An 18,447-nucleotide genomic window follows, 5' to 3' on the forward strand; every position below is an offset into this window, starting at 1 on the left:
TTTTCCTTCTTCCCATTAATCCCTATCCCCACACAACTCCCAAACTTTCTGAATCAAACATAATTAGACAGAAAAATGTTTGCCTCCACTAAGAAAAGGTATATTTTACAATTTTAAAAAGTATTAAATGTGGCCATTGTTCAGATTTACTTTTCACACAGTTACATATGTACATATTTCAAAAAAGGAGGAGTACGAGAAGAAAAAGAGGAGGAGGAGGAGGATCAAGAAGAGAAAGTATTTACCTAGGAATAATAACATACCACTTTAAGCAACCAATACATTATATAGCCTGGATTCTAAAACCCATTTGGGATTATATAAAACTACTTTGTAAAAGCCACAAGTGTCCCTCACTCTGAGAAATGTTTGAATTTTTAAATAATACTGCTAGAATACATTTTTTTCATGAAATAACAAAAATTTACAACAATGGTATCATGGATACAGACTGAGTACATTTATAAGCCCATCGGCAAGGCTAAATTTAGAGCTGACTTCCTCCCTTGCATTGTATAATTTCAGTAGTATACAATAATTATCTACTGTTGGAATAACACCTGAGCAGTTCAGCTAAAGATGCAAACAATAAAAAAAAAAAAAAAAACCCTTGCACAAATACTCAAACTTTGGGAATTCTAATTAAAATAATAGAAAAATAGAAAATTTTTCCTTCCAAAAAAAGGTATCTAGACAAAGATTTAGATACCCCATGTAGATTATTCACAAGTCACGTGTGAAATCAACCTTTTTTGCAGTCCTTAAACAAAATTTAATCATTAACTGATGGAAAAACAATTTTCTTATTCAGACACTTTCAGAATGCATCTATAATTAACTTAATGCAAAAGTATATAAAAAAACAGCTATTTCACTGCAGTCTTTAAGTATAGCAACATTTTATTATTTTTGGTGCATCTTCTTACGCATTTCTTCAAGAGCTGCTTCTTTCTCTCTCAGCACCTGCTTAAGTCTTCTTATTTTTTCATCTCGAATGGTTTCTTCTAACTCTGGTGGCGTCATGGGGAAAATATCTTCAGTATAATTTTTATTAAAAGAATGACTTTGTTCAAAAGCTGCATTTGAACTCAATGTGCCTTTTTCCTGGTTCTCAGGGGTATAGTGTTCAACCTCAGTTCTCTTTTCTTCTCTGGTTTTGTTGCGGCTTGTGAGAATGTTATGGCATGGTACATCTGAAGTTGGTAAAATACTGTTGACGAGTTGGGAATTGTTGACATTAGTTCCTCCATTTATAGCTGTGTTATAAACACTCTCAGTTTTTCTCTTCTTTGTGTGATCCATCTTCTTAACGGTTTTTGCTTTTCTTTTCTTATCAAAACCCTGTTGTTATGTTGAGTAAGATTCCAAAAGAAAAATAAATTATTGCCACATAGACAGTGTGCTCTCAAATTTAACAGGATCCTGCAGGTAACAGATACTTACTAAATTCAACTCAACAAAATATACTGAGAACTACAGCAAAAAATTGTTTAGCACTGTACAGTACAAAAATGAATAGCAATGTCCTAATGATATTCACAGAGAAGAAATTGCTTAATTCACATTTTCTTGCTTAAGTATTAGATATATTGATCTATCACCAAAACATAACAGCCATTTGTAAAGAACTTGAGAAAAATAATTGACTTAATTTTGTGCTTCCTTTCCCACAGTAAGCACATATGGAAGATTTTCATTGGGAAAGGTTCACTGGTGTCTGATCTAAAGTTCAGGATATTAAGCAGTATAATGATATATTTTTAAGTAGAATACCAATAGGCAAAGTTGTAGGGATTTTTCATCATGATCGACCAAGTAGAGTTCTTAAAATGTATTAAGGTAATACTGCAATGAACATCTACATGCTTATATTTTCCCTACACCTGGATAATTTAATTTTATTAATTTTTTTAAGTTCAATTAGCCAACATATAGTACATCATTAGTTTTTGGTGTAGTGTTCAATTATTCATTAGTTGTGTTTAACACCCAGTGCTCATCAGATCATGCTGGATTATTTTAGATAGGGTCTTCAAAGTAGGATAAGTAGTTTAAAAAGTTATGGGCATTGTCTTATAATTTTTTGATGAAAAAAATAAACAGGTGAATAGAAACAATACAACAACTTTAACTGGGGATGTATTTTTACCTTTGTATATATGGTTCTCTTTAACACTGATTTGGTATAATATATACAAATATGCAAATTTGATAACAACTATCATTCATATTAACGTACAGACTAAAAAAACAAATCAAGAAAATGCATTCATGAACCTTTGGAGTAACTACAAAGGACACCAAAAATCTATTACCTGTTTTTTCTTTTCTTCCTTCACTATCAACTCAGTCTCTTTGTAAGTATTACTCTTCACCAAACTCCTAAAGGAATCAAAACCTTCTCCAGAGCCCAAATGATCAGGAATCCGAGTAAGACACACTCTCAAATCTTTAGTGAGACCAAATATCTTTTTAAATTCTGCATCACTCTTCACATATGATGCCTTATTGCTTCCTCCTTTGGAATGGTTCTTATCATTTCTTTCTTGAGTAACTTTTTCTAATGTTGATGCCATCTCATTCTGGATCTGGAATTAGGAAAACAAAACACACAAACAATACTGCTAATTACTTAAGCTATTTTATCAGACTAGCAACTAAGTGTTCATTTCATCTTACTTAAAACATCATGCTCTAAAGTCCTAAATGGTTGGTTTGCATTACCCTTGCCTTACCACCCACACTTGAAAAAATGAATTTAACTGAGTACAAACTTAAAACTGTTCCTTTAAAATTTCTCATTTATTTGGCTTTCTTGCACTGGAAAGGTTAACAGATAGTTGATTCTCAAACTGAAATAAGAATACAGACTAATGACAAGTTAAAAATAATCTAAAACATTAGTTGGAAATTGTAGTCTTCTGGAAAAGTCTTATGCCTTTAATCAATCTTATACTTCAGGATTTACCACCTTACATATCTAGAATTCAATGAATTCTGTACTGAAGGGGAGAAACACTGACATTATTAAGTAGATCTCTACATAAGGAAAGAGTGGGCACAAATACTTAGCACAGACACACATATCTTAAGTAGAACAGAAAGGTAACTATGTGGATATGCTGAAGAATTGAAGAGTCAGAAAGGGTTTTAAAAAAAAAGGGCAACTTGTCTACTAAAAAAAAAAAGATGTTGATAAATCCTATTTCCACAAACGACTGAAAGGTACTGATCAGCCCCATTCTACCCCTTCTACCATCTACCTAAAAAAAATTGCCAGTATTTCCCTACCATCACAAAACAAACAAAAAACCCAGCTCTCCTAGATGCATATTGATCTTTCCATATACTAACATTAATCTAGTAAATATATGTATGTACATATGTATATATCTGTGTATACATGTATATATATATACACACACAGAATTTTACCAAACTGTGAATTCACATCATCTTTCACCAACTCTTCTAAACCTTGTTGCTGAGTTTTTTGTTTGATTTTGTTTTAAAGATTTGGCATGCCAAATGATTTAAGAAAACACTCTATTATCCTCCTCAAACATTTCCTTCAGATGAAAGCTTTGACTTAATTAAGCATTCATGTGTGTATGGTATTTGTGTGATGGAGTGGAGGATGGGAAAGGAGCGGGGAAAAGGTATCATAGGTAACTAACTTTGAGAATTAAGAAAGAAAAATTTTCTATATAGATAGATAAAAAGAACACCCTGACATGGGAAAATTACCTTTGGTTCTTGGTCTCTGAAAACACACTGTTGTGAAGTAAAAGTTGTTGCATCAACAGAGGAACTTATTTTCTCTATGCTCTGGATGATATTTCCTTTTCTGGGGGCATTTTGTACTGCACTAAGTCCATCTGGAAAGTCTGGCTTTGTGAATGGAGTCTTACTCTGTTTTAAGTAGTTAATGGATTGATTCATATTATGTGGGTTTGGGGTAGAAAGAGATGGTTTCTCCACTTTTTTATTCTTCTCTGCCCTTAGATTGATCATGGAAGCAGGCTGAGTATTTGAAAGTGATTTTGTCTCCATCTGGTAAGATTTACTTTTAGCCAAAACAATATTTACAACCTCTCTGGATATTTCTGTGACTGGACTTGAACTCACTATTTGTGATGTATCTTTTCTTGGTGGAATATCAGGAGAAACAGAATTCTGTTGGTCAATTTGTGATGGCAAAACATCTGTCCCCTTTTTAGCCAATAGATAGACTTTCCCATTAAACATAACCAAGGCATTATCTTTAATAGGCATACTTTTGGATTGTGTCCCACTAGGACTGACAGTACTCAATGATGGCATATTTATAGTATTATCTCCCAAACTTTTCCTATCTACAAAAGTTTTTAAAATCTTTGAAGCCACATTATTTGAAGACTTAACAGGAACAAGAGATGGAGTGCAAGGCTGTAGATTTTCTTGAAAAATCCATTTCACAGGAGCAGCTTGAGAATGCTGACCACCTTTTAATTGTGTCTCTTTAGCAACATTCATTGGAATTTGTGTGGTATTTAGTATCACTGGCTTTGCTATTTCTGTAACAGGTTTTGGGTAAATGTTTTGAAAGTTCTTGGTAACTACATTTTTCACTGTATTTACAGGAGATACGTAAATAACGGTTGGTATTTGGGAAGCCTCAACTGTTCCTGAGGTACTTGTGGTTGCAGTTGCAAGTATCTTTTGCTGAACTGAAGGAGGCAATGAAGACGCTGGTACAGATTTCACTTCAGCATGGGCAGGAATCTGTAAGTGATGCCCAGAAGGCAAAACTGGAGACTTCACAGTCATTGGAAGACTCTGAGTATTTACTAAAATATAAGGTGAATCATTTTGTGTTGAGGAGGGAGAAACAGCAAATGTTTGCATGGTGAGTCCATCAATTTTCACACCATGACTCTGAACTTTAGAAACTGATGAGGTAAAATGTTCAGTTCCCACAGAAGTAACTCTAACTTTTTCTGCTGTATCTACTGTTCTTGTAAGAAAATAGTTTGAAGAACTGGCTGGCTGAAAAATGGGCAATTGAACTGATGCACTTGTGGAAGAGCTGGAAATCTGAGTCTGAAAAGTAACTTGAACTGGGCTTCCTGTATTCCCTTTCAAAGCATCAGACATGACTGAAGATTGAACTAGCGGTATAAGATTTCCAGAAGAATTAGGAATTGGAAGTAATTGCAGAAGATTTTTTCCATCCGAGCCAATCGTCTGAACTACTTGGTACATGCAGCCTGAAACACTTAAAAGAACATTGAGTAAATCAATACAACATACTAGACGGTATATACATTTTATTTAAAAACAAATATTTGCAAATATTATTTTAAAAAGATAAAAATTTATAAAATATGGTAAAAGTATATAATTTGTCACTTCGAGTTTTCAAAGTGAAATATTGCAAAACAAAGACTTGAAGAGATAATCAAAGGTATGATCAGCTTTTAGAATTTCTCATATGATTAGGCAACGGGTAAATTAGACTTTTCTAAGGTTTTACCCTGTATAAAGTTATGCCTATTAGAATATTTTCCTCTTAAACTATTAGCATCCTCCCTTCTTTTTTTTACTTGAATTCTTTCCTGCTGTCCTCCTTCTTCACTCTGATTTGCCCAGGATTCTCATTTCACCTCCATTTATGCTTATTCTATTTCCCTCACTCTTTTCTACCCTCTTTCCAATCTGCTGTGCTCTTCCCACTGACAATGACTCGCAAGTCCTACTGTCAGCCATCCTTCTTTTGTTTAAGGCATCTCTTATGGTGATACCTTAGTGTGCCACATTTTCAGAGACTAAATGGAGTTACTCATGTAGGAACCATTTCCTTCCTTGACTTATTGTTTCAGTACATCTGAAGTTTGGTGCTAAAGAGCCCTTGGTATGGGAATTATTCACATTAGTTCCAACTGCCTGTCACTCCATATACATAACAGCAACGTCACTTCAGCTAAATGGTTTCCAATGAATGTGGAACACACGGGACATTTTTTTTTAACCTAGACAATTTTGATCCTGATACTTATGAGCTATATCTTAGTACAGACTGTCTGATTTTTAAAAATCCAAAATATACCAATCTCTGTTATGTAAGCAATTATTTGTAGATTTCTTCAATGCAGATACCTCAAGTTATTTATGCCTAAAACCACCTTTCAGTTCCTGGAAAATACCAAGTTCTCATGGAACTCAGAGTAATCACACATGCTCTCTCTACCTAGATACTCTTCTCCTCTCCCATCCATACAACTCAAGTCTCAGCATAAGTAATACTAACCAAGAGATACATTCTCTGACCATTTTAACTATCTTTGCCCATCTTTCATAATTAGTGTATAATATTACACCTGTTCATTTTCTTCATGGTACACATCACAAGTTGTCAATATATATTAATCTATTTGTTCACTTGCTTATAGACTGTCTCTCATGCTAAATTCTAGCAACATAAATGCAGAGTTCATGTCCTACCAACAGTATGACCTTATATGATTAAGATCAAATGAAAACAAAAATTCAAGACAAATAATAATAATGATTAGAATTCTCAATGATGCAAAGGTATATTTTACTGCCCACAGGTGTTTTTAAACCTACATATTAATAAAAATCAAAGCCAAAAATTCTATGCATTCTAGGAAGCCCTGGAACTCAGTTTTTCTTTTCTGCAACCCAAAATAATATAATTATATCCTTTTAAATACTTAAAACCATTTTCTGGCCACCTGATTGTGCTTCAAAATGTTAAATTTACTTTTAGCAAATTAAAAGTTAATCCCTAAAGAGATGCAGGAACATAAACGTATGAATTCTTGCTTTCAGGACTTAAAAGAAAACCTACCTTAATTACCTCCCCACCCCCCAAAAAACATAGAAAAGACCTGAACTTATTCAACTTTTATTTATTCAACAAAAATTTACTTGAGTGTCTGTTACGGTTCAGGCACCAGGCTCAATTATGGGAAAAGGATCAGTAAATTACAGCAGTTGGCCAAATTCTGCTCCCTCCCTGTTTTTGTGTAGCCCACAAGCTAAGAATGTTTTTCCTATTTTAAATGGTTTTTAAAAGTCACAAGGATAGTATTTTGTTATCTGTGAAAATTATGAGATTCAAATATCAGCATCCATAAATAAAGTTTTATTAGTACATAGTCACACTCATCTTTAATGTACTATATATGGCTGCTCTCATGCTACAATGGCAGAGTTGAGTAGTTACACCAGAAATGATCCCATGACCCACACAGCCTGAAATATTTACTATCTGGCCCTTTACAGAAAATATTTGCTTTTCTCCAAGCTAGTTCAACCCACAATCCCCAAAAGAACTTAAACTGTTGGTTATATGGACATATAAACAGGCAATTATCACTAAGTGAGATAAATGATACGCTATATTTGGATGAGATACTCAAAAGGATACTCAAGCTCAAAAATGCCTGCTCTTTTTCTTAAAACATTCTCTTCCCAAGGCTTCCTAGATAGGATATTCTCCTACTTCCGTAATGATTCCTTGGTCTTCCTTGTCAACTCATTCTACCTGAATCAACCTTCAAATGTTGGAATTCACCAAAGCTTAGACTGAATTCTCTTCCTACTCTTAAGCTTTTCCCAATTATTTCTTTTATGTGAATAATTTCAATTAAATTACCATTTATACAGCAACAATTAAAAGATTTGCATCTTAGCTCTTTTGAGATTCAGGCTTATATATATATCCAACTTAACTCATGACATTTCCATTCAGAAACTCAAATGCACTTAAAACTCAACATGGCCTTTTCCAGTTTTTTTTTTCTTTCTGTATGATAAATAGCATATCATCCATCTTAGATGCCTAAATCAGAACAAGCAATTTCCTGCTTTCTAATCATCTACATTTAAGCTATTACAAAATCCTGTTGGTATTAACTCCTAAATTTCCCGATTTTATCTTTTCAATTCTTTCCAAGCCATCTCTCTCCATTTTAATTCAAGGAAACAGTATCTCTGCCTTGGACTATTATAGTAGCTTCATAACTGGTCTCTTCTTCAGCCACATCCTCTCCCTTTAAAAGCTTTCATTACATTAAAACTGACCCCTCCCTACTTAAAATATTTCAGCAGCTTCCCATTTTCTTTGAGCAACAGAAAGAAATCCAAGAGATTTTGATGCAATGGAAGCCAAAGGAAGAGAATTTCAAGAAAATGGGCAAGTCTATTTTAAAAGTTTCTGACAGGCCAAGTCGGATGTAGATTAAAATGTAAACTTGCATGAGGGTCACTGATGGCTTTAAAAAAAACAGTTTGGTGGAGAAAAAAAGTTGCAGAGGAATTGACATGAAGAAAGGATATTAAGATAGAAGGTATGGACAACTCTTATGAACTTTGACTGCAAAAGGGAAGATAAAGATTGGCAAGTAGATGGAGGCTAAATGGGGTCAAGAAGGGATCTGTCTTTTCTTAAGGTTAGATAAACCAGAGCATATATTCATGCTCATATGAGTTATCAAGAGGAAGAGGATAAAGAGGGCTAATTAAGTGTAAGATTTGATAAGGAGATATACGGAATGGGAACCAGCAGACAGGTAAAGGAATTGAACCTTAAAGAGAGGCGGAGAAGTATCTTCTTCCATTGGCACTGAAAGAACAGGTTAGCCACATTTGCAGTTAAGTTTATAGTTTTGATGTCAGAAGTTTGAGGTAATTCTGATCTAATGGCTTTAATTTTCCTGTGAAAAGGACATAACATCATCTGCTAAGAATAGGAGCAAAAATGGAGATTTGAGGAGAATCAAAAAGATTTGAAACAGTCTGAGAGAGAATAAGTTGACTTCAGAAAATATTAGAGTCATCAGACAACGCTGATGGCCCAACGATATAGGTAGTTATTATGAATTTATAGTGAGACCAATCTGTGCTTTTGTGAGATTTTCCTTGTTTCACTGGGTATAAGCAAAGTAAAAGTAAATCCCTGAGTTTATCCAGGGTTGGAGTGGCTTCAGAAGAATGGTGCAAAAAAAAATCAAAGAGGAACAAAAGAGTTTAGGATATTGGTAAAAATTATTAAAATGATGAAATATAAAATCTAAACAGGAGGAGAAGAAAATGAGAACAAAAAAGGCAAAAGTATAAGCAGAAAATAAAGTGATTATTGGACTGGAGGGCCAGATAAAGTTAAAAAATAGTCAAAGTGGGGTTTTTAAACAAGTAAGCTAGAAATACTACAATTGGTGTTTAGAAAAGAGAATGCCTGAATCAAGAATTTCATAAATGCAGCAATTGCATCTGACAACAAGAACTACAGAAGTGGATGGATAGTGACAGAATGGAGACTAAGATCACCGGAGAAAAAGAACTTTGTACTGATGAAAGACTAGATGACAAAGAGATTATCCATATAGATGCTAAAGTCACATAGGATTAGAGAGATGATTATGACTTATGTTCCAAATTCAGTGACAGGAAGTTGGTAGATGATGTTCATGAACCACAATTAAGACCACCTACCAACTTCCGGTCACTGATATGCCAAAAAGTTGTCTAGAAATTCACTCTTTTGCAGTCTATTTTCTTTCCCATTATTCTACTATATCTCATTCTCAAAGGTTACCAAATATGTTCTCACAGTTAAATCTGTCTTTATCCTCATTGTCTAGGTGCTCCCTCCTGAAACTGATATTGCTAGCTAATTGTGCATTGTGAACCTCTACCTAACATGATTTCCACTGTGCACAATTCGCTTGTTTTTCTTAATGTTTCCCTTCTCATTCATTTTCTGCATTTTAAGTATCCAATTATGACTATTCCCCAAAGCACAACTCTTGACCCTGTTTCTCCTTCAAGACATTCTTCCTTAAAGACTGTACCAACTACTTCAACTATTGCATCAATTGCTTCAACTATTTCCTTAGCAATTAATGACTCCCACTGTTATATCCTTTATTCCTATTCCCTAACGTTGACCTCAGTTCCATATTTGTGTTGTCTTACCAAACATTTTCACTTTTAATACCATGACATTTTTTAAACCATGACTTTAAAGTTAAAGTTACTCTCTACTGAAAACTAGTACTCTAATCCTACCATCCAGTAATCCAGTCATGTCAGCACTACTATTTCCCAAGTCACTTAGGTTTTAAAATCACCTAGTCATCTCTGACTTACCTTTATCACCCTTCTTATTTACCTTTGATTCACCCAAAGCAACCTGTATAGATGCTTACAAAGGGTAAACATTCAATAAATGCAGAGTGAATGAATCACTGAGTCTGTAATGTTTTTTCCTTTTTACAGCTCTTACTCATTCTTCTCTTTCACCATGGCCACTTCTACTACCTAGATCAGACCTGCATCACCTCATTATCTCACCCCTATATTTTGCTTGACTTTTTAAACTAGTCTTTCTGACTTCAGCAACTATTATGATATCTCTGGCAGACTGAAGCATTGTTTTCATCCTGTTACCTCCTTTCTCAAAGTTCCAATGATTCAACATTGCCAATTCAGCTTTACTTGAAAATCACCTAAAATCTAGACCCGACCAATCTCTACAACAGTACCATCTATAACTTCTCAACTTAAAAATCTCTGATCTTCCCAGAGAAGTCTCTTTACTATTCTTGATTATCCCAAGTATATTATTTACTCCAAGTATTCTTCAGGTTATTTTTTTTCTTCTCCAACAATTTAAAACATAGCTATAAATTGAGGATCAACTCCATCTTCTCCATGAATATCTGTAAGTCCCTCAAACTCACATTAATTTCTTCCAACTTAAAATCTCCAAGTACTCCCCCTGGTGCCACTAATGCTAGGAGTTATATAATGCCTTCTATATGTCTTCTCAAAAATAAGTAAAATTTTGTTTTTCTTACAGAGACTGTATCATTTACTTTGCAGTTGTTCTCCCAATACCTAGTATAGTAGGCCCTCAAAAAACTTACATAAAAAAGAGAGCTTTTTCAAATATCCACTTTAACTGAACTATCTCAATACCTTTTCTTTAGTCTCCTTTTGTTTATTTACATAGTTTTGTCAATGAATCTGTCAATAACAACTGGCTCACAGATTAGAAACTTCAATAATGCAGAACTTTTATAATGCTTTTATAATTATTCGCATATGGGAATGTACATTTTTAATTGGTATGTTTTTTAAACAAAGGACACAGGCTTCTGATACTGCAGTCACATACTTCATTATATGGCCTCTATGTTTCTGCTGTACAGAAAACATTTATATTGCACAACATTTTTAGTGCACAAACTATTTTCAAGTCTAGTCATTTTTCCTCTCTTCTCTTTCTTTCCCCTCCAAAAAACGAAGGAAAATACAGCTTCTTCTATGACAGTATATCAATAGAGATTCACACAATCTACCAGAGACCACAAATTCCTTAAGGGTAGGTTATCCAATTCATATGTATATCCTCTACACCTAATAGAGCAACTGGCACATTGTAAACAATATTAGCTGAATTAACTCCTCCTCCAAGTCATCATTAAAACAAAACAAAACAGAACAAAAAAAAGACAGCACTATGATTTCCTAGTAGCAAATGGAATGAGTCCTAAAAATTAAACTGGAATGTTAAGGAGAGAAATAATACATCAGGATGAAATTCACACTTCTTCAACTAATATACTTTTTTTTTTCAGCTCTAGAAGAGATCTTCCATTTAAGAGAGCAACCATAACTAAAATCTTATAAAGATTCTGTTTCTTAAAAATCAAATTCTGCTAGCTAATGTTAGAACTAAAATTAGAATCAGATTCTGCATCCCATGCTCTGGTTTGGTTACTTAAAAATTTAGAAAAATCATCAATGTGCGAGTTACTTTAAACCAGTTGGTGTTTGAACTGAGAACTACACTGCAAACACAGTAACAGTTTAAGACTTTAAAAAAAAAGCAAAAAGAATACATTAGAAAGTTCTAATCTTGGCTTCTAATCTTGGCTCTTCCAATTGTTAGTTAATTAGAGTAAATTTACTTAACTTCTTTGAATCTGTTTCTTCATTTGCAAAATGGGGACAGTTAAGGCTTGCTATGAGAAGTAAATGAAATAACTGGTTGGAATTATGATAAGTTCCCAATATATGCTAGTTATATTTTAATAAAATATACAATTGGTGTCCAAGAATAAGTAAGTGAATCCGGTAGTTTTTTGACAATATAAGAACTTGAATAAAAAGGCATGAAAATTTTCATAAAAAGTATATTAAACATACTTATATAACTTCTGACATTTTTAATTATTCTAATATTGACATAAAACATTCACATATAAGAAATGGAATGATAAAAATTTCACAGGCTAAGGAACATTTTGCAGATATTATTGCAAAATATATATTTTCAACTGCTAGACCTTTTTCCCATCTATCTATGATTTAACATTATGTACATACACAATATAATGTAATAACATACAATAATATATACTACATAATATTATATACATAATAGATATATTATTGTAAATAGTTGTCATTAACTCTAATTCTGATAAACAGCTCAGCAATGTAGGTATTACCATTATGATTTTAGAGCTGGAGATTCAGTAATATTAAATAACTTATTCAGAATTACATGCTCTCTTCAACAATCCAATCCTCTTTCTTGAATTTACTTTAGCATAAACCAAACATAACAGGATCCAAAAAATCCAACTGCATGAAGTGATTAATGAGAAACAGATTTCAGTTAGCCTATAAGGTATACGTGTCAATGTCTCTTACACCCCCAAACAGTAAAGATAATATAACACACTGTACAAAACTAAATGCACAATAAACTGATAATGAAACATCACGTTTCTAACCAAATCAAGCCCACTGCTGAGGACACTCATTTTGGCTCCCCATTTAAGGACAAAGGATTAAGTGCAGACAGAAGCCAGTTGCCAGTCACATCCTAATTCTCATTATTGTGAGACGTATCATCACAGGCTTTTATTATAATAACTCTAAGCTGATGACTTAAGTCTCTAATTTCAGCTCTGACCCTGCCTGAGTGTCAAATTCAAATACCTCTCCAGTTGTTTTTTGGTTTTTTTGGTGTGTTCTCCTCATTTCAATTTACCAATATCTATCAGATAACTGGCATTATAATTGGTCCCCTTTTCTTCATGCTAATTCACGGACAAAATCTGCCTATTTTCCCTTCTGTGTTTCTTTGAATCCAACCCTTACTCTACATCAGCTAGTTCAGGCCCTCAAAATCTCTGAAAGGACAACTTATACAATCTTTATATGCCTGATCCCTCACCCCCAAATCCACACTGCCATCAGTTATCTGAAATGTATACGGGAACATGACAACCTTTTCTTAAAATCCTCTGAATGACCTTCACTAGATGAAGTCTAATCTCTCTAACAGAGCAAACCAAACCCTTAAGAGCTATCTATCTATCCTGCTTGTAGTACAGAATCAAACAAAAATACTGACTCCTGGTAATAAGTCATACCGGTGCTTTATTTACCAGTTCCCTTTTTGGGCACAGCCTGCATTCATCTTTAATTGGATAGCTGACACATTCCAGAACTCAGGTGCTCCAGAAAGCTTTCCTACAATTTCCTTTCTCTGTGCTTTCACAGCAACCTGTGCATAACACTATTTAAAAGTGTATTACATCACCTCCCCCTAGACTATAAAGTTTTTCATGGGCATGGTTCATATCCTCTTCTTTAGTCAGTGTCTCCATTTAGCACAGTGTATCATGTAGGCACTCAGTGAATGTTTTTTAACCAAATATTTGAACTATACAGATAATACTGGTAAAATAGGATAGGAACCTAGATTGCCGTAACTCCAAACCTTACCTTCTTTCTACTGTACCATTCTAACTCCGGCTTTGCTCTTTGCAAATAAAGCCCCAATCTAAATAAACTGAATGCCTACTATCACAAATATCTTCCACATTTTTCCTTTGCACTCTAAGAACAAGTTTTATTCTTATAATTTATGCCTTGATGAATTATAGAGATACATTAAACAATAAACATTCTGTAAAGCAATAATGAAAAACTTTGTAAAAAGAAAGCAGCAGTAACTCAAGAAAAATCCAAGCACCTATAGAAAATAAAATCATATACTCATTTTAAGTTTATGAAGATGACTTAGTACCATCAAAATTATAAAAATAAGGAAACCAAGCTTCCAATAAATTAAAGAGCTGACATTAATCAAATGATTTTTAAGTTATACTTGTACATCATGCAGATTGTTACTTACAAAACAATAGAATCAAATATGTAAGCAATAACCAAAATAAGAGTCAAATAGCTTCAGAAAAGCATCTGGTAAATGTTCCAAATATGTGATGTCAAACATCAGTGATAAGAAGAAATAAATGCATTTGAAGATGATGAAAACAATGCATAAACCAATGAGTTAATGAATTTCCAATGACTTATGAATGTAACCAAAATATATTTCAATTTGTAGTATTTTTAAAAATGCCAAGTACAGATAGCCAAAGGCTTAGAAACTGGATAAAAGAATTAAAGTACACAATAAAAACGTTAAGTTCTTATCCTACCTTATTTCTAATATTGAAAAACAATGCAATCCTAAAACAGTGTTAAGTTAGGGTAAGTCAGATGGCATCGAATATCCAGATACCAAAACAAGGGAGAAGAAATGAACAACCATTAGAAAGTAATTCTACTTTTTCGTTATCTATACAGAGCACCATCTCTGCCTCTCCCCCGCCGCCCCCCAGCTTTCACCAAAAGTAAACCAACAAACGTTATACGTACACACAAGCTGACTCTTTTTACGATTTGAAACGCAATGGTTCTTTCTTCGCAGTTCTTCAATATTGTTTTGGCTCACCGCATTTAGTGATCATTTCTTCTCAAAATATTGTGCGCGCTTTTTCAGTCGTTATTACAATTCCGTTTTGCATCTACTTGTAATTAAAAGAAACCTACTTCCTGGGCTAAAATCTGTACAGAAATAAACTCTTATTCTCATAATAATAATAGCTAACATTTAAGTACTGCTTTTCTTTTTTCGTATACTAAGTATTTTACATATATTCATTCTTTTAGTCCTTAAAATCATCTCTAGGCACTCTTACTTACTGGAAAGGGGACTTGGCCTCACGAACAGTAAATGTCAAAGCTAGGATTAAATTTAGGCAGCCTGATGTTCTTCAAACATAAATCTTCTTCCATGAATTTTACATCTCAATTTTCATGCTTTCTTCACATTTTCCTTCCGCAGAGACCCATTAAGTTTTTTCTCATCACTTATTATACATCCGCTAACCATGGAGTCTACAACTTAAAATATTCGATCTTCTCTAACAGTTTTGTTCCCATTTTATTTCATCTTGACTAACATAACCTTTAGGGAAAAAAAAACTGACTTAGTGATAAACTATTTTGTAAATGTGCAACTAAGTCTTTTTAAGAAACACCACGATCTCCCTATGTCAGAGTTCCTCTACAGAGATATCCAATTAGAGACGGCATTCTCATTACACCTGCTTCAAACACGCTGTTCCAAAGGATCGATTTCACATGAGAATTACTCTACTTTTCTTTCTTTGCATATAAAACTATTATTTGAAATTTTAAAAAATCCATTCCCTCACTCTGTCAATTTTTCGGTTTCTAAATTCATATACTCATCAACTACACAAATTTTTCCTTTCCTTTTCACTAACTCTCTTAAATGATAGCTTTTTTCACTGAAGGTCCAGCGCCACCTGGGCTGCACTTGCTATTCCGTGCTGGGCTCTGCGTGTTTTTCTGCGAGTGCGCGAGAATCTTCCAGAAGGTTTTAGTCACACAGGAGCGTCGGCCATGTTGATTTTCCTCTCCCGTGGAGATCTACTCTGTCGCCTACGAAACTTGAGACGCTGGAGTCCTTCCGAGCCAGGGCCGAGGCTGCCTGCATCAGGCTCTGAAGAGGCTTTACGTTTCCAAGAGAGGCGCGCTCTGAGGGCTGAATGGCCCAAGTGACGAGCCCTGCAGTCGCTCCCACTGCGGGGGAGCGTACGGAAACGACGGCCGACTCGGCACCCTGCTAAGAGGCGGGCGAGGGGCAGGTGTGTCGAGGGAGATTCGAAACCGGTACTTACCACTGCGAGGCGTTGCCTGACTTTTCCTCTGCGGGTTTCAGGAAGACCCTCTGTAGGTTATTGGACATTTTAGAGGGGTGGGAGGGGCCAGCACATCCAGAAAAGTGGGCAATGGGGGGCCGAGGTCCTCCAAAGGGCGAGAACCTGAGCGAGAGAATGTTGGGCTGGAGGTGTCCCGGCGCAACTCAGACAGGTTCGATGCTGAAAGGAGGGCGACAGTCGGGTCTAGAGAGGGCGTATCCCCAGCCTTTGGAAAGAGGCGACGCAGCCACCAGAAACCGGAAGAATCAAAGCGCCTGAAGACGCCGCTCCGGCCCTAGCCTCTGAGAGGAGCGACCCGAGTCTCCGCCCCCGCGAGCCTACGACATTGCTCCAGAGCCATCCGGAGTCAACACGGAAGGCGTGGCCTTACTGGCGCCGCCCCTAGCAGTGCCGGGTCCGTGGAGAAGACAGTGCCGGACGGGCTCGGCCGACCCCGCCCACCGAAGCCGCCAGCCGGGCAAAGCTCAGTCAGCCGCTTCCGGGATCGTCACGTCCGGTTGCCAAGGTGACTGGCTCGTTGAAGCACCGCCCTTATGATAGGACCCAATCGCAAGTGAGGTTTGCTATCTTTTCTTCCGGATCAAGTAACGAATCACAAAAGAATATTCTCAAGATACCTACGCAAAATAAAATGTTTCCGGGGTCATTCGTAAATTTTCTGTTTCTGTGTTCGCCGCTAGTGTAAGGTTTTTTTTTCCCGCCAGTGCTTTAAAAGATGTCGGAGGGCTCTTTTGGACTCGTTGTGCACTGGTGGTGTGTGAACCTTTTGAACGCCTGCGTGTAGCCAGCGCTGTATTTCTTGCCGCTTTCTGGGGTTTTCGTTTTTTTCCTCTTTCTTGAAGCTTTGCTTATAGTCTTAACCTTTCCTCCACCCCAGGCTTATCTCATTCCTCGGTCAAAATTATTTATGGTCATATGGTTAATTCGTTTAATTCTCCAAAAGTTTCATTCTCCATTTAGATTTTTTTTTTTTTTTTTTTTTGCATCTTCATTTGGATCTCCAGGGAAGTTCTTTTCAGAAGTCTCTTAATTTCACGTTGTTGAATCTCTTTTGAGAAACGGGTTAAGTCTCTGGCATAAAGAGTAGACATTTTAGTTCAGCTGGAGCTAGAAGGAAGTTGTGGGAGGAGTGGTTTAGAAGATCATTTTATCAGGTATAGGCAATAAAAATGTAAGCTGGCTCATACTGACTGTTCAAATTTAGAAGGCTGGCATAAGGTGGCCAATTCAAAAGTTTATGTTCGTCTTTTTAAAATTCTGGTTACTCATTCCTCCAACTCTTTAAGGAGCCAGTACCTGATTAAAGAGCTTAATGTCCTGATACATCAACAGAAAGGTTAGTCTCAGCGATACAGAATTCTATATGTGTAACTGGCATTTATCTTTCAAATATCTCCCATACTAAAGGGGCAGGGTGGTGAGCCTTTTATACTGTCTTGGTTTTGGTCATCCTGCGATATGTGAAAGCAAATTACTTGAATAATTTGACCATTCTTGGCTTCTTCCATGTTTTTATCATTTATTTCTTACCTTTCGCATTCTCAGTTCTCATGTCCATCATCTCGTCCTATAAATGAAACTCATTTGTCACAGATTGATTTCCCTGTGAAGCAGACTTTTTCAATGTATTTTGGTGTAAAGGAAGTTTATTAGGGATCAGTATTTAGGGAACGGAGGGAAAGGAAGTAAAATTGGGAAAAGGGAGAAGTTAAGTTGTGATGCCCAGTCTCAACAAAGGCCTTAGCCAATTCCACATAGACCTCTAAGATGCGATGTGCTTTCAAAGTTTTTCCCGGTAGGAATGCAGGCTTTGCCAAGGAAAGGTGTATGACCCTAGGCAAGGAGGATCTCTTTAGCCAAGGCAATTACTCAAGGAGGTTAATAGCTGAGACATGTCTGCTGGCAGCACTCCCAGCAACTGGTGGAATAAGACCTTTATTCCTCAAGGGAGGTCCCGGAGATACATCACAGCATCCACAGTACTCATTAAATCCCTCATTCAACTGTTGAAATTAATGCTGTTTATCTCACATTCATTCAGATCTGTATTCAGCAGCACTTTTAATTATTCCTTTACTCTTGATGCATTTGGGAATATACTTTCTTGGTTTTCCTCCTACTTTTTTGTCTATTCCTGTCTTTTTTGGAGGTGTATCCCTCCCTTCTCCGTCATTAAATAAAAGAGTTTCTTAAATCTTCATCATTGATCCTCTTATTTTCTCAAACTCTCATGTCTCCTCAAATGATTTATGGCATGCCCATAGCTTTAATCACCATTTCTGCTTATTGAAATACTAACTAAATGCTCATATAATACTAT

At 35.5% G+C, this 18,447-nt stretch overlaps 1 protein-coding gene across 3 annotated transcripts; it reads right to left on the minus strand.

Annotated features, from left to right (window-relative positions):
• Nucleotides 1-875: 875 nt before the first annotated feature.
• LRIF1 (ligand dependent nuclear receptor interacting factor 1) lies at nt 876-16,782 on the minus strand. Of its 3 annotated transcripts, XM_027571453.2 has the most exons (5): nt 16,086-16,782; nt 15,082-15,346; nt 3,748-5,257; nt 2,316-2,588; nt 876-1,341 (listed from the first exon to the last, which is right to left on the minus strand). In XM_027571453.2, the coding sequence occupies exons 3-5, from the start codon at nt 5,242-5,244 to the stop codon at nt 904-906; spliced, it is 2,208 nt and encodes a 735-aa protein (XP_027427254.1). In that variant the 5' UTR covers nt 5,245-5,257; nt 15,082-15,346; nt 16,086-16,782; the 3' UTR covers nt 876-903. The 3 variants fall into 3 exon arrangements, with proteins under 3 accessions (XP_027427254.1, XP_027427249.1, XP_027427261.1); XM_027571448.2 differs by lacking the exon at nt 15,082-15,346 and having other exon boundaries at nt 16,086-16,781; XM_027571460.2 differs by lacking the exons at nt 3,748-5,257; nt 15,082-15,346 and having other exon boundaries at nt 16,086-16,753.
• Nucleotides 16,783-18,447: the final 1,665 nt, after the last annotated feature.

The sequence above is a fragment of the Zalophus californianus genome, chromosome 4 (genome assembly GCF_009762305.2).
Source record: "Zalophus californianus isolate mZalCal1 chromosome 4, mZalCal1.pri.v2, whole genome shotgun sequence".
Lineage (NCBI taxonomy): Eukaryota > Metazoa > Chordata > Mammalia > Carnivora > Otariidae > Zalophus > Zalophus californianus.